The following is a 13217-nucleotide window of genomic DNA, read 5'->3' as shown; positions in this document are numbered from 1 at the left end:
ATCAGCCTGTCTCCTACAATCTCTTCCTATTCCAGAGTGTGTAATCAGTGATTTTGGATGCCAAAATCCATGGTCAAATCAGTGATTTCGGTTGTGCTTGACAAGCTCAGTTAGTGTGCCCACACCATGGGCCTAGCCCACCCTTATACTGCTGCATAGGTGGCACAAGTATATATTTAGAATGTGGCAAAGCTGCACGACACCCTGTTTCCATTGTGACTGATTGGGATCCGGCATTCATGAACTGGTTTTGTGCGGAGTACTTCAAGGTGCAAGGGGTAGACATGTTCCATTCAACGAGCCTCTACCCACAGTCAGATAATCGAATCAAGGTGGTAAATTGCTGTTTGGAAGCACATATCAGGTGCTATGTGAGTGAGAAGTCCACACAATGGATGGAATGGTTGGCTTGAGCTGAATATTGGTGCAATACATTGTACGATGTTGCTGCTGGAACTACTCCCTTCAAGATCTTGTATGGTCAAGCTTCAATGCTTCCCTATGAGAAAGGATCCACTTCAGTGGTGGAGGTAGATGTTCAACTCTTAGATTGAGATGGGATTCTTAAGGCACTAAAACTGCATCTCCAATCTCCAGAATGCATGGCAACAGATGAAACTCAGTTATGAGTTATGACAAGCACCACCAGAAGGTATTTTATCAGGTTGGTGATATGGTTTATTTGACGCTCCATCTATATAGACAGTCATCCATCACTAGGTGAGCATGGCAAAAGTTATCACCAAGGTACTTGGTCCCTTTCGAGTGTTGGAACATGTTGGGTCTATTGCCTATAAGTTGGAATTACCCCCTTCCTCAAGGCTCCACCCTTTATTTCATGCCTCCCTCTTGAAACCATGCTGAGAGGGTACACCCATAGCTAGCCCTACCTTGCCTCACTTCACTACAGATGGGGAGCTCGAGGTTGAGCTATGTTAGATTACAGACTTCAGATGCATCAAAGTGGGGTGAAAAATTGTGAAGAAGGCCCTGGTCCGGTGGAGCAACCTTTCAACAAAGGATGCAACATGGGAAGACTACTCAAAGTTGCAGCAGCAGTACCCCGACTTAGACCATGAGGACAAGGTCAATATCCAGGGGGAGGAGCTGATAGGAGCCACACAAACCAGTAAACCCAGGGCCATGACATTCAGGCCCAGAAGCCTAGGGGACAATGACTCCAGGCCACACCAAGATGAACGGGCCTCACAGTCCTCAGCCCATCAAGCCACCAGTTTGATTTGTCTACATCAGGAACCCATGTGCAGGGCACTAGCGCGGAAGCATGCATTGTATGTAAATATGTAATAAGGTCATGCTTATATAAGGCCTCCAGAGTTCGTTATGTAATTAATAAATAATATCCCTACTTCCCATTCTCTCTCTCCTTTTCTTCTCTACTCCTCTCTTGTGTTGAGGCAGAGCTCCCTTGAAGTAGCTCAACCAGATCTTAGTTCAAGACTTATCAGGTTATACTACGTCTTCAGAGATTCTTCCTTTCCCTTCCCCCCTCCAAATTTGTCCAAAAACTGCAAAAGGTTGTGATTTCCCATAGTGGTGGGTTAGTAGGTTATCAAGCCAACAATAATAAACAAATGAAAAATGGAGAGCACCTGGTTTGGGAATAATGAAATTCAATTTTGATGGGTATGGTCTTGGCAATCTAGTGACCTTAGGAGTTGGAGGAGTGGTAAGAGACCACAATAATGTACCAAGTTTCTCAGGTCCAGTTGGGCAAGGCAGCTCCTTTAAATACAGAATTGATATCTTTAATCCAGGGCTTAAAGCTGGTTATTATGCAAGGATTGTCTGATTTGATGGTGGGGGGGGGACTCCCAAAGGACCAAACAGTATCATTTCTTGGATGAGGGCAAACGGGGAAACCCCATGGATTTTAAGGTCCTTGGTGAGAGACAGGTACAGACTCTAGGCACTCATTCAAATGGGTGCCTAGGACTGCAAATGTCTTAGGTGATACCTTAGCAAAAGCAGGATTGTAGGGGAAAGTATTGTATGAGGATTGCCTGGGCCAGAAATGAGCTTGTAAATTCTCATCAAGTTATTGCTTTTGTAGCTGAAGCTGGTGTTCTATCCATTAGCCTGCTATCCAGGTTTTGGATAGTAAGAAGTTTCTACTTTATTCAATTACAATTAGTTCTGTTATTTATCAAAAAAATATTGCAATGATCTAGCTGGTTTTTGCTTTTGTTTCCATGCACACAAGGGATCTGCTTGCCACTTGGAAATTTCTATCTTTGGATGCATTTCCTCTCATTAGTCACTTTACTATGTGCCTCTATGCTTGCATGACAGGTTGACAAGGAAGAGGTGCGCTTACGGAGAACAATTGGTCTGAAAAAGGATGAGTATTTTTTAGATGGAAAGCATATTACGTAAGCCTGATTGCTTTTATGCAATTCACCTGTTTTCCTTTTTCATTTGTGGATTTATTTGCTTGATACAATTCATTGATTTTTCCTTCTTTTTGTAGCGTTTTACCTGTTTGGTGTTGATTAAAAAAATGCAATGCATCTTTCAGGAAAACGGAGGTAATGAATTTACTTGAAAGTGCTGGGTTCTCTCGTTCAAATCCTTATTATGTTGTTCAGCAGGGGAAGGTATAACTTCTTTCTAATAGGTTTTTGGCATTCTCTCTAGCATGATGTCTTTTTTCATTTCTTACTTTTGTTGGTTCTTCTTCATAGATAGCATCATTGACATTGATGAAAGATTCTGAGCGACTTGATCTGCTGAAAGAAATTGGTGGTACTCGAGTTTATGAGGAGAGGCGCCGTGAGAGTTTGAAAATTATGCAAGAAACTGGCAAGTCAATAGTTTCTGAAGCTAATTTCTTCTTATATATGTGCATGTATGCTTTGGCTTATGTCTATTTTGCTCATAGGTAATAAGAGGAAACAAATAATTCAAGTTGTTCAGTACTTGGATGAAAGATTACATGATCTGGAGACAGAGAAAGAAGATTTGAAAAAATATCAGCAGCTTGACAAGCAGAGGAGGTCTCTAGAATATACCATATATGACAAAGAACTCCATGATGCTAAGCAGAAATTAGCTGAGGTCAGTAATGTTTGTGTTGAATTATAGACCAAGTTCGAGTAACTGATAAGAAAAAAATATTATAGACCAAGTTCTATTGTTGGTGCTTCATTGTGTTCAATTAACTTAGGGTGGGCCTTGGCACAACGGTTGGGTTGCTCTATTGTGACCTGAGTGACCAGGGTTCAAGTCTTGGAAACAGCCTCTCTATATGTTCAAGGGTAAGGCTGCGTACATCTGTCCCTCCCCAGACCATGCATCGGAAGAAGCCTCGTGCACTGTGCTGCCCTTTTTTCTATTGTCAATGTGCTCTAGTCTTATGGTTGGTTATTTTATATGTAGCCTAGTGGTTCTTCACATGTTATGTTTTCTAGGTTTACAGTGGATGCTGACACGCTCACTTTTGGATGACCAATGATTAAGCTAAAGAATAAAGGTGTTAGGGACAATAGTGCATTCACAATGCCCTAGATCTAGTATAAAAAAAATTAGAATTTGGGGCTACTAATGACCTCAATTGGGTCCTTCCTTGAAATATACAAGATACCCTGACCTTAGTATGATACAATCAAAGGAGTTGAATTGCTTATGTAGGACTGCTTGCTTTGATACCGATTCATGTAGGATCAATAGCTTTAAATACCAAATGTAGGACTTGAATGATCAAAGGACAAGCTTTGGAGGGTTAGGATGGGTTTAGGGGTGATTTAGAACTAAAAAACAAAGTTTGGCTAGGTTAGAAAAGGTCTAGGGCCTTAATTGCATGGATTGCAAATGTACCCAAGGACATCGAAAAACTTTGAAATAGGGAAAATAGGTCTTTGGATAGGAATTTTGTAGTCAAATTTCATAGGTAGGGTTAGAATGAGTGGTTGTAAAGGGTGATTTAAGTTTGGTTAATTTTGGGTTACTTTTTGCATAAAAGGATGAAAATTCTGGCATTGGGAGAAAACTCAATAACTAGGGAATCTAAGGTTCTAGGTGGAATTTTGGGTTGATAATTGGAGGGATGAAAGGGTGTAAGGATTTATGGGGGGCATCCAAATCTGGGAGGGATTGGAGATGGTTTGACACAAAAAGATGAAAATGGCCAAAATGAGAAAATTTTGGGTTTCAATGAAAATGAAAGGAAAGCTCATCTAGATCAATTCCAATCATTTGAGAACATTGAATGAATATCTTTTGATGAACTTACTGCTGTTGATGATTGTAGATTTGTAGTGGCTTCTTAAAGGATTAAAAAGTAAATGGGGAGAAAGAAGAGAAATATAAAGCTAGTGCCTAGAATCACTCTAGGGCATGGGAATTACTCACCACATAGAATGAACTGTAAGATCTCAAGTAAACTTCATTTCGTCATTCATTGTATGATTGTATCTATGTTTTTGAAGTTTATGCACACGTGTATACTGCAAAATTGATATGATCATCATCATCATCATCATCATTTAAGCCTTATCTCAACCATACAAAGTTGGCTACATGAACCCTGTTTCACCATTCCATTCTGTTTAGTGCCATATCCAATTGTTAAATTATGATTGCTTAAATCATTTCTTACCACTTCAACCCATGCCCTATTTGGTATGCCCGTAGCCCTTCTAGTCCCTTAGACTTTCCAGATTATTTTTTCTTATAGGTGCTGTAGATGGTCTTTTATTCACGTGACAAGACCATCTTAGTCTACTTCCTCTCATTTTATCAACTATTAGAGCTACTTGTATATAGGGGTGGCTAGCCCTACACTCGTACTAGAACTAGGAAAAAAAACAGAGTTGGCACTATCATAAGAAAACTAAGTCCCCGTTTGGCGCATCTTTCAGCACGGGCTGTCGGCTGTTTAGAAGCCCAGCTGCCCGCATTTTCGTCTTTTCCCTTTTGGTTGGGGGAAGATCTTGCCGCCGAAAGATTGTGCCCCAAAAAGATGCAAGAAGCTTGATTTGAGTTTATTTCAGGAAGCCAGAAATGGAGCTTCTCGCCCTTTTTGCTGTTGCGTGAAAAGATGCATGGAAAGATGTGCCTCCAACTAAACAGTCCGTGGGCTGCCAAGATCTTTATGTAAAAGCCCACTACATCTTTTGGTTGTCAGATCTTCCAGAAGATCTTTCGAAAAAGACTTGCCAAATGGCACCTAAAGAACTCTTAATTCTTAAGCTAGTTAAATCAATGAAGTTGAAGTTTTAAACACACCTAAAATATGATTAGACAAATCAAACTACTGGGCTAGATCCCACAGAAAACATATAACAGGAATACATAAAAAATTTAGAAAATTTTATTTGATGAATAACAACTATTCCATTAAGAAAGAAACACCACACTGTTATGTGATTCTTTGACCTGCAACTTATGTTGTTTCATTTCTTTCTGTTGTCTGATCATATTACCTTGGCAGCTTAAAATTTCTGTGTTTGCTTTGTAGATAGAAGATGCTCGATCCAAGGTTTCTGAGACATCTGCCACGATGTATAATAGTGTTCTAGATGCTCATGAGAAATCGAAGGACCTGGAAAAGAAATTTAAAGATCTAACGAAAGATATTCAAGGTTTGAACAAAGAGAAAGATACAATAGAAAAGCGAAGAACAGAAGCAATAAAGAAGCATGCTCAGGTTGAGCTTGATGTCAGAGACCTAGAAGAAAGAATTTCTGCAAATATTCGAGCAAAGGTATTGTTTTTGTAACTTTAAGTTGATAGTGGAGTCTTTATATTGGAGAAGATGGTTTTAATGCCTATATAAAATTTTCATTTGTATAGGAAGATGCTGCACGACAGCTTGAGATTCTCCAGAAAGAAATTCAGGACTCCAGGGATGAGCTGAACAAAATTAGGCCTTTATATAATGCCCAAGTGATTGAGGAGGAGGAAATAACGAAAGGGTATCCCCTTTTTCATAGCCAAAGCTCTATAACTATTTAAGTATTTTTCTAGATGTGGGATGGAGCTGTCCCCCAACTACAGTTTCTGTCTTTTTGCCATAATGCTTCCAGATGTACCTATTCTTTAGTATGTTCTCTTTCTCCAAGGAAATGATGTGCTTCACTATTTTCTTACTGCTGTATATTGACATTGTTTATCTGCCTAAAAAAATTGAATATAATTGTTCCGTTGAAGGAAGGTTCTGATTAGAAACTTGCATACTCAATTTGTTTCTTTTCATGCTAAATGTAGAATTATGGATCGTGAAAAACAGCTTAGCATTCTTTACCAAAAACAAGGTCGTGCGACTCAGTTTTCTAGTAAAGCAGCCCGAGACAAATGGCTTCAAAAGGAAATTGATGATCTTGAACGAGTTCTTTCATCAAATTTGGTGCAGGTGGTTACTTGACATAAACTGCAGTCTAATCAAACTTAGTATAATAAGTAATCATAGATATAAGGGTGATGCCTGGGTGATGCAAGGGTATCATATATTGTATATTTTATTTGTTCACTATGATACATGAAATTTATATGCTGTACATTTTAATGTGTTGTTCATTACTTATTTGCTTGGATTCTTGTTGCAGCTCTTCCTTGATTGGATTCAATATGCTATTACTTTGCCTTCTTGTTTATTCAACGCGTTGGAATACTCATATTACTTAGATCAGCTGTGCTAATTACTTGTTTTGCTTATTTTCTTGAATTCTTGTTATAATAATTCATGATTTTAACTATGCCTTGATATCTAGCTTAATCCAATTGATTATATCGTGTATGAAATATTGAAATTTATAATTAATAACTGATATTGCTGAAATAGTTAGCAATCAAAGCTGTAAAATAAAGCCAAAAACAACGAAGGAAAAGTAGAAAGGTGCTGTAGCAAGCTTACAATAGTCCTGTAACAGAGCAAGGTGCCAACCAGCTGGTTGGTAAGGTCTCCTGCTGGTCATAGCGGAGACTTGGGATCGAATTCCACTTGCACTTGGGTTGGGGGATGGGCTACCCTCCGTTGTGTAGCCCTTCAGAAGATATAAAAAAAAGTCTTGTAACAGAGAAGAAGGGGAGAAAGAAGAGAGTAGATTGGTGTAGAAGAAGAACAGAACTGATCGTGGGGTCTAATGAGTCCACTTTTATAGTTTTGAAATAAGAATGAAATTACATCAAGGACCCTTATGAGGTGGCTAGAACTTAAAAGGGTCACGTGACTACTTAAAAATAACAATTTCATTTGGGTCCAATAAGAATAGAATAAAAAGGCTAGTAGGAAAGAATAAAAAAAGGCCCAAAGTGACTATTCAATATTCCCCCTCAAGATGGGCATAGATGTCAATCGTGCCCCGCTTACTTGCATATTCTTCCAACTTATGTCTAGGAGCCCCCTTTTGTAAGCACATTTGCCAGCTTAGGGATGCAAACGGATCGGATCAGATTCGAATCAGGGTATATCCGTATCCGATTCGATAGTACAAACATCTTATTGAAGATCCGATCGGATCTCATAAACACAATTTCAAATTTGAATCAGTTAATAATGTTGGATATCTGAATATGATCCAATCCGATTTAATTTTTGGAAAAATAAAAATATATCAGTTTATATAAAGAAAAAGCAAAAAAATACAAGTATTTTCTTCAACTATTTTCATCATATATATATATACATGTATTTTTATAAAAAATAAATAATATAATAATTACAAATATGCAATATAAACATATTTATAAATAAATAAATAACATATGTAAATAAATAAACAACACAAACACATATAGGATTGGACAGGGGGCTCATTCGAATTCGATATGATTTTCAATACCTACTATCCGATCCGATCCGATTCGAAAATCTGGCAGGAGTATATTCAAATCCAATAAAATAGGATTGGATTTCGGATCGGATTGATCCGATCCATTTGCACCCCTATGCCAGCTATTCTTTTGAAGCTACAAAAGGAAGGCACACTTCTCCAAAGGCAACTATCTCCCTTATGAAGTGTTCATGTACCTAAATGTGTTTTGTTTTGTTATGTTGAACCAAGTTATGAGCTATATTGATAGCAACCTGATTGTCACAATATATTATTATAAGTTTGTCATGAACTATTCTAAACTCTCCAAAAAGTGATGTCAGCCACAGTAGCTTTACCACTCCACGGGCCATTGCCCTATACTTTGCCTTTGCTGAGGACCTTGCTACCACTAACTACTTCTTACTTTTCCAATAAACTAGATTTCTAGCCACAAGAGTACAATACCCAGACGCAGGTTTTCTGTCATCAACACAACCTGCCCAGTCTTTATCTATGTAAGCTTCTATTCTCTTGTGCCCATAATTAGCAAAAAGAATTCCTCTTCTTGGAGTTTCCTTTAAATAACACAAAACCCTCTCAACTGTTGCCTAATGAGTATCTCTAGGGGCATGCATGAATTTGCTAATCATTCACGTTTTAAAAGTGCAGGGTGCAAAAAAATCGTGAAAGCCATTTTGTGCTCGAGGCGTGCACCTTTATGAAGCAAGGCGCAAAATTTAAAAAAAAATCAAAGAAAATGCAAAAAATGTAAAAACTTCACAATAAATTAAGAAAATATTAAAAAGAGTTTTAATTAAAAAAATAAACTTTAATTTTAAACTAAATGTTTTGAAAAAGTCTATTAGCTAAAAATTAAATACATAGAATAACATATAAAACATATTCAAAGTGAATAATGCAAAAATAAAATAAATATAATGTACAAAACATATTCAAGCATGCCAAGCTTTTAATTTCTTTATTTCTTTCTCAATTGCATTGTTTCAAATAGTTAATGTGATTTTACATCTTTCATTCCTAATTCTACGAGCTGCCTTTGTACCATGCCCCTTGAGGCAAGCCCAAACAAGTCTATGTTAGGGTCTTTAAATTCTTAATTCCTAAAAATATTTTTTTTTTTATTATTTCCACAATGTCTTGTTGTACTGCTTTCTCTTGATCTTAATAAAATAATTTTTTTGAGTTATTAATAAAATATATCTTTTTGTTAGGATGAATAGATGAATGACATTAGCAAATATGTGCACACCTGGGCTGAGGCACACGACACACCAGACACACCTTTTGAAAGTGGTGTGCCTACGACCTAGGTGAGGTGCATAGCTTAAAATGTGTCTCGCTTGTTCACCTAGGCGTGTCTTAGGCACACCTTTTAAATCATTGCTAATTGCACTCATAGCATAGGAAATATCACGATGAGTCACGTAAAGGTATAACAACTCATTTACAATTCTTTGGAACACTTCCCTATCAGAGAGTACCTCTCCTTCTGTAGCTGACAATTTGTGATTATAGTCCATTGGAGTAGGAGCTGGCTTAGCACCAAGTATCCTTGTTTTTGCCAACAAGTCAAGCGCATATTTCCTCTAGAAGATAAAAATTCCTTCCTAGAAAGAGCTATCTCAATACCCAAGGAATACCACAGCTCTCCAAGGTCCTTAATCTAAATTCAATATTAAGTAAATACTTAACTCAATCAATCTCTTCAACATCATCTCCTGTGACAACAATATCATCTACAATTGATAAAAACAAATATATCATCTACATAGACAATTAGTATAGTCACCAATGCACCCTTCCACTTCACAAATATGGTATGGTGTGACTATGTCTGAAGGTAACCAATACCAAACAATGCATTTTTGAATCTCTCAAACCAAGCTTGTGGTGACTGTTTGAGCCCATAGAGAGATTTCCTCAACTTACACACCTTCCATATTCTTACTATGCATTCCAGGAGGAAGAGACATAAACCTCTTCATGAAGGTCTCCATTCAAGAAGGCGTTCTTGACATCAAATTGATATAGCTTCCAAGAAAAAGCAGTAAAGGATAATAAAACATCAACATAGGTCATTTTGGTCACAAGAGCAAAAGTCTCCAAATAGTCAACACCATACAACTAGGTATACCCCTTCGTCACATGGCCAGCATTATATCTCTCAATGTGTGCGTCTGCATTGTACTTGATAGTATACAGCTACCTACTAACCTACAACCAACTGCTCCTTCCATCTGGCAAATCAACAATGTCCCTAATATGGTTCTTTTCTAATGCTTCCATTTCAGTCCTCAGTGTCCCTCCATTCTGGTTGGGATAAAGCTTTTGAAACAGACTTGGGGATGGACTGAGCAGAGACAGAGGTATGTTGGGGACAAAAGGCTGTAGGAAAGGTATTTTGAGGTGCAGTGAGCTGTACACTTACACTTACCTTTTCAGACAGCAATGGGGGGAAATTCAGGTTGTGGAGCTGATGAAGGAGGTGCTGAACTTGTTGTCTCATCAAGAATTGATGGAAGAGGTCGTGATGAAGGAGCAACTTGTTCATGCCTACACCAGTGCTGTTTTTTTTTTTTTATTATTATCAATAACAGATGCTTTCATTAAAAAGATAAAAATATTAATTATAAGAAGGGGGAGATAAACTATCTTAACTGCCCAGACAAGGGCAAGAGCCCCCAGAAAAGCAATAAAACAGAATTACAAAAGAGCCAAAAAACATAGATTCCTGAACCACCCCATGCTTGGCTAACCCATCAGCAAAAGAGTTAGCAGATCTCTTCACCTAACTGTATTTTACTTCCATATCCTTAGCCAACCACTTGAAAATTTTCTTTTCATTGTTATAGTTCCACAACCCAGCCTTATCTTCTTTCAACCATCCTACTAGCACCTCCGAGTCACCTTCAACCACAAGCCTCCTTATATTCAATTCCTTTGCTCTTTGGACTCCTTTCAATACCGCAAGAATCTCAGCCCTGAGGGAATCACCTACACCTATTGGGCCTGAAAACATGGCTGAAACATTCCTATTCTCATCCCTGAATACTCCCCCAATACCAGATTGCCCTGGGTTCCCTCTACTACGCCAGTGCTGTCATTGATAGACCCGTGCTCTCTAGATGTAAGATGGTGATATAACTGAAATTGGCTCTGTTGGGGGTGAAGGAGAAGCAATAAGAGCCTCAACTGAAGGTGGAGGGACAACAAGAGACTCAACAGGAGGTGAAGGTCGGTTAAGAGAGGAGACAACTGGGAGTGAAGGGGTAAAATAATTCATAATTCTCTCCCTAGATGAAGCTGAGTAATAGAGGAGAAACTCAGCCAAAGTAACATCCATGGGAACAAAGCAAGTGTCATTGACAGGATCATAGCAACAATAACCCTTTTCTTTGAAGGCATAACCAAGGAAAATGCACTTTTGGGCTTTGGGTTGAAATTGATGTCATTCTGAACTAGGGATATGAACATAACAAGTACAACCTAAAACACATAGAGGAATGGAAAATAATTGTGTCTGGGAAAAGAAGATTGAAAGGGGATTTGAAACGAAGAACTTGAGATGGCATGCAATTAATCAAGTAGGTTGCAGTAAGAATAGTATCCCCCCAATACTTTGTTGGGACATGAAATAACATACTTCTAGCAACTTCAATAATATGACGAATTTTCCTTTCAAAAACTCCATTTTGTTGTGGAGTGTAACCACAAGAACTCTGATGAAGAGCACTAAAATTTTCAAGATAGGTTGAGAGATCCTTCTCAAAGTACTCCTTTTTTTTGATCAATAACTCACAGATTTTATTAAAATTAGAGAAAAAATACACAGGTACAAGAAAAGGGAGATAACTCTCTTATCTCACCTAACCAAAATCCACTACCAGCTTAGATCACCTTCTATGACCAATTTGGTGATGTTCAGTTCAATTGCCCTTTGAGTTCCTTCGATAACAGCTGAAATCTCAGCTCTAAGAGAATCGCCCATTCCAATTGGCCCCGAAAAGAGAGCAATTATCACTCCCTCCTCATTTCTTAAGACACCTCCAATACCTGATGGACCTGGATTACCCATCCTACTTCCATCAAAATTAAGTTTGATAAAACCACTAGGAGAACAAATTCATGAATCACCTTCTATTATCCAAAAAGTACTCCTTTTTCTTATTGGATCATTATACTTTGATGCAGCTACCAAACTGAGTGAGAACAAATTCATGGAATTTTTGCACTAATTTGGGCATTTAATCTTGTGAACGCATCAAGTAAACAGAATGGAATGGTGAAAGAGGATTCATATGGCTAATCTCATATGGTTGGGACAAGGATGCTGCTATGGTCTATGTATGCTTTCCTAGACAGGTCTTTCAAACATGGATATTTATAGAGCACAATGGCAGAACAGGTCTTCCAAACTCAGGCCCCTAGCTACTTCATCATCACATCATTGATAGCAGATTTCTTGCTACTTGTATGAACATCTCATTCCACTGGAGAAGAGGATAAGCCAATTCTCTTGCAGACTGTTGGCTTGGAGTTGACTGGGGAGATTGTATTGGGGGTCTGCTCTTATTTCTGTTGAATATATCAGGGATTCCCAGAGTCTATTGTATCCTTCTTGTTTAGACTGTTTTTTTGGTGGGGGTACGGGTAGCTTTTCAGTGTCCACCCCTTTTCTTTGTTTTTCATCAATGAAGTTTCCTGTTTGTAGTCAAAACTAAAAAGTTCTTGTATATTCCGTTATGTTATTTTTCTGTTTGTCATTTAAGTTCCTCAAGTGTCAAGATCCTATACAAAATAGGGGCACTGGCATATGCAAATGACTACCCAAAAAATCTCCCTTCTATTCAAGGATCATTTGATTTCCTTTTTCCATAAACATGATCAAACTGTGAAAGGAACCATGCTCCAACGAATCCTTGTTAGATAGATACCATCTATAGGTTGCTGTGCATAAAAGGTCTCACAAGGATGGTCCAATGTAGGTGTAGAATTTTGAAATTATCACCTCATATGTGCTTCGTATATAAGGTAGTTGCAAGGCAATTTTGGTTTCAGTTTTGGAAACAAGAAATATATTATGAAAGCATGAACATGTTTTGAGTTTTTGTTTCAAGAATCAATGCTTTTTTCAAGCAGGTGTGGTTCTTTATTTTTGGAACTTACAACGTGAGAACAATTCATGTTGGAGAACACACCTTATGGTTTTTTAACCCACATGTTGGACTCAGAGGGATTTTCTAGTAGGTTTTAAATAATCCCAATAAATTTTATTCTAGAATGGGTTTCAAAACAAAAAGCTCCTAGGGGTAAAGACTTAATGAAACACATGACTAGGTTCTGTTCATTGATTTGAATTGCATGCTTGGGTAAATAGTAAGATTCATGAATCAAATATTTTTTCTTTGAGAAAAAAGGTAA

The 13217-nt window shown here is 37.9% G+C and overlaps 1 protein-coding gene across 2 annotated transcripts in view; it reads left to right on the top strand.

Annotated features, from left to right (window-relative positions):
* TTN7 (Structural maintenance of chromosomes (SMC) family protein) overlaps positions 1 to 13217 on the top strand; it is a 43321-nt gene that overhangs the window by 14673 nt on the left and 15431 nt on the right. For both annotated transcript variants that reach the window (XM_010255991.3, XM_010255990.3), the window contains exons 7-13: positions 2314 to 2393; positions 2540 to 2618; positions 2706 to 2823; positions 2903 to 3078; positions 5480 to 5725; positions 5815 to 5936; positions 6229 to 6373. In XM_010255991.3, coding sequence (XP_010254293.1) covers positions 2314 to 2393; positions 2540 to 2618; positions 2706 to 2823; positions 2903 to 3078; positions 5480 to 5725; positions 5815 to 5936; positions 6229 to 6373 — 966 coding nt within the window. The remainder of the gene's footprint in view (positions 1 to 2313; positions 2394 to 2539; positions 2619 to 2705; positions 2824 to 2902; positions 3079 to 5479; positions 5726 to 5814; positions 5937 to 6228; positions 6374 to 13217) is intronic.

Source organism: Nelumbo nucifera, chromosome 2 (assembly GCF_055504915.1).
Source record: "Nelumbo nucifera cultivar China Antique chromosome 2, China Antique-T2T, whole genome shotgun sequence".
Lineage (NCBI taxonomy): Eukaryota > Viridiplantae > Streptophyta > Magnoliopsida > Proteales > Nelumbonaceae > Nelumbo > Nelumbo nucifera.
The sequence above is the reverse complement of the archived record's forward strand: the minus strand, read 5'-3'. Positions and strand labels throughout refer to the sequence as shown.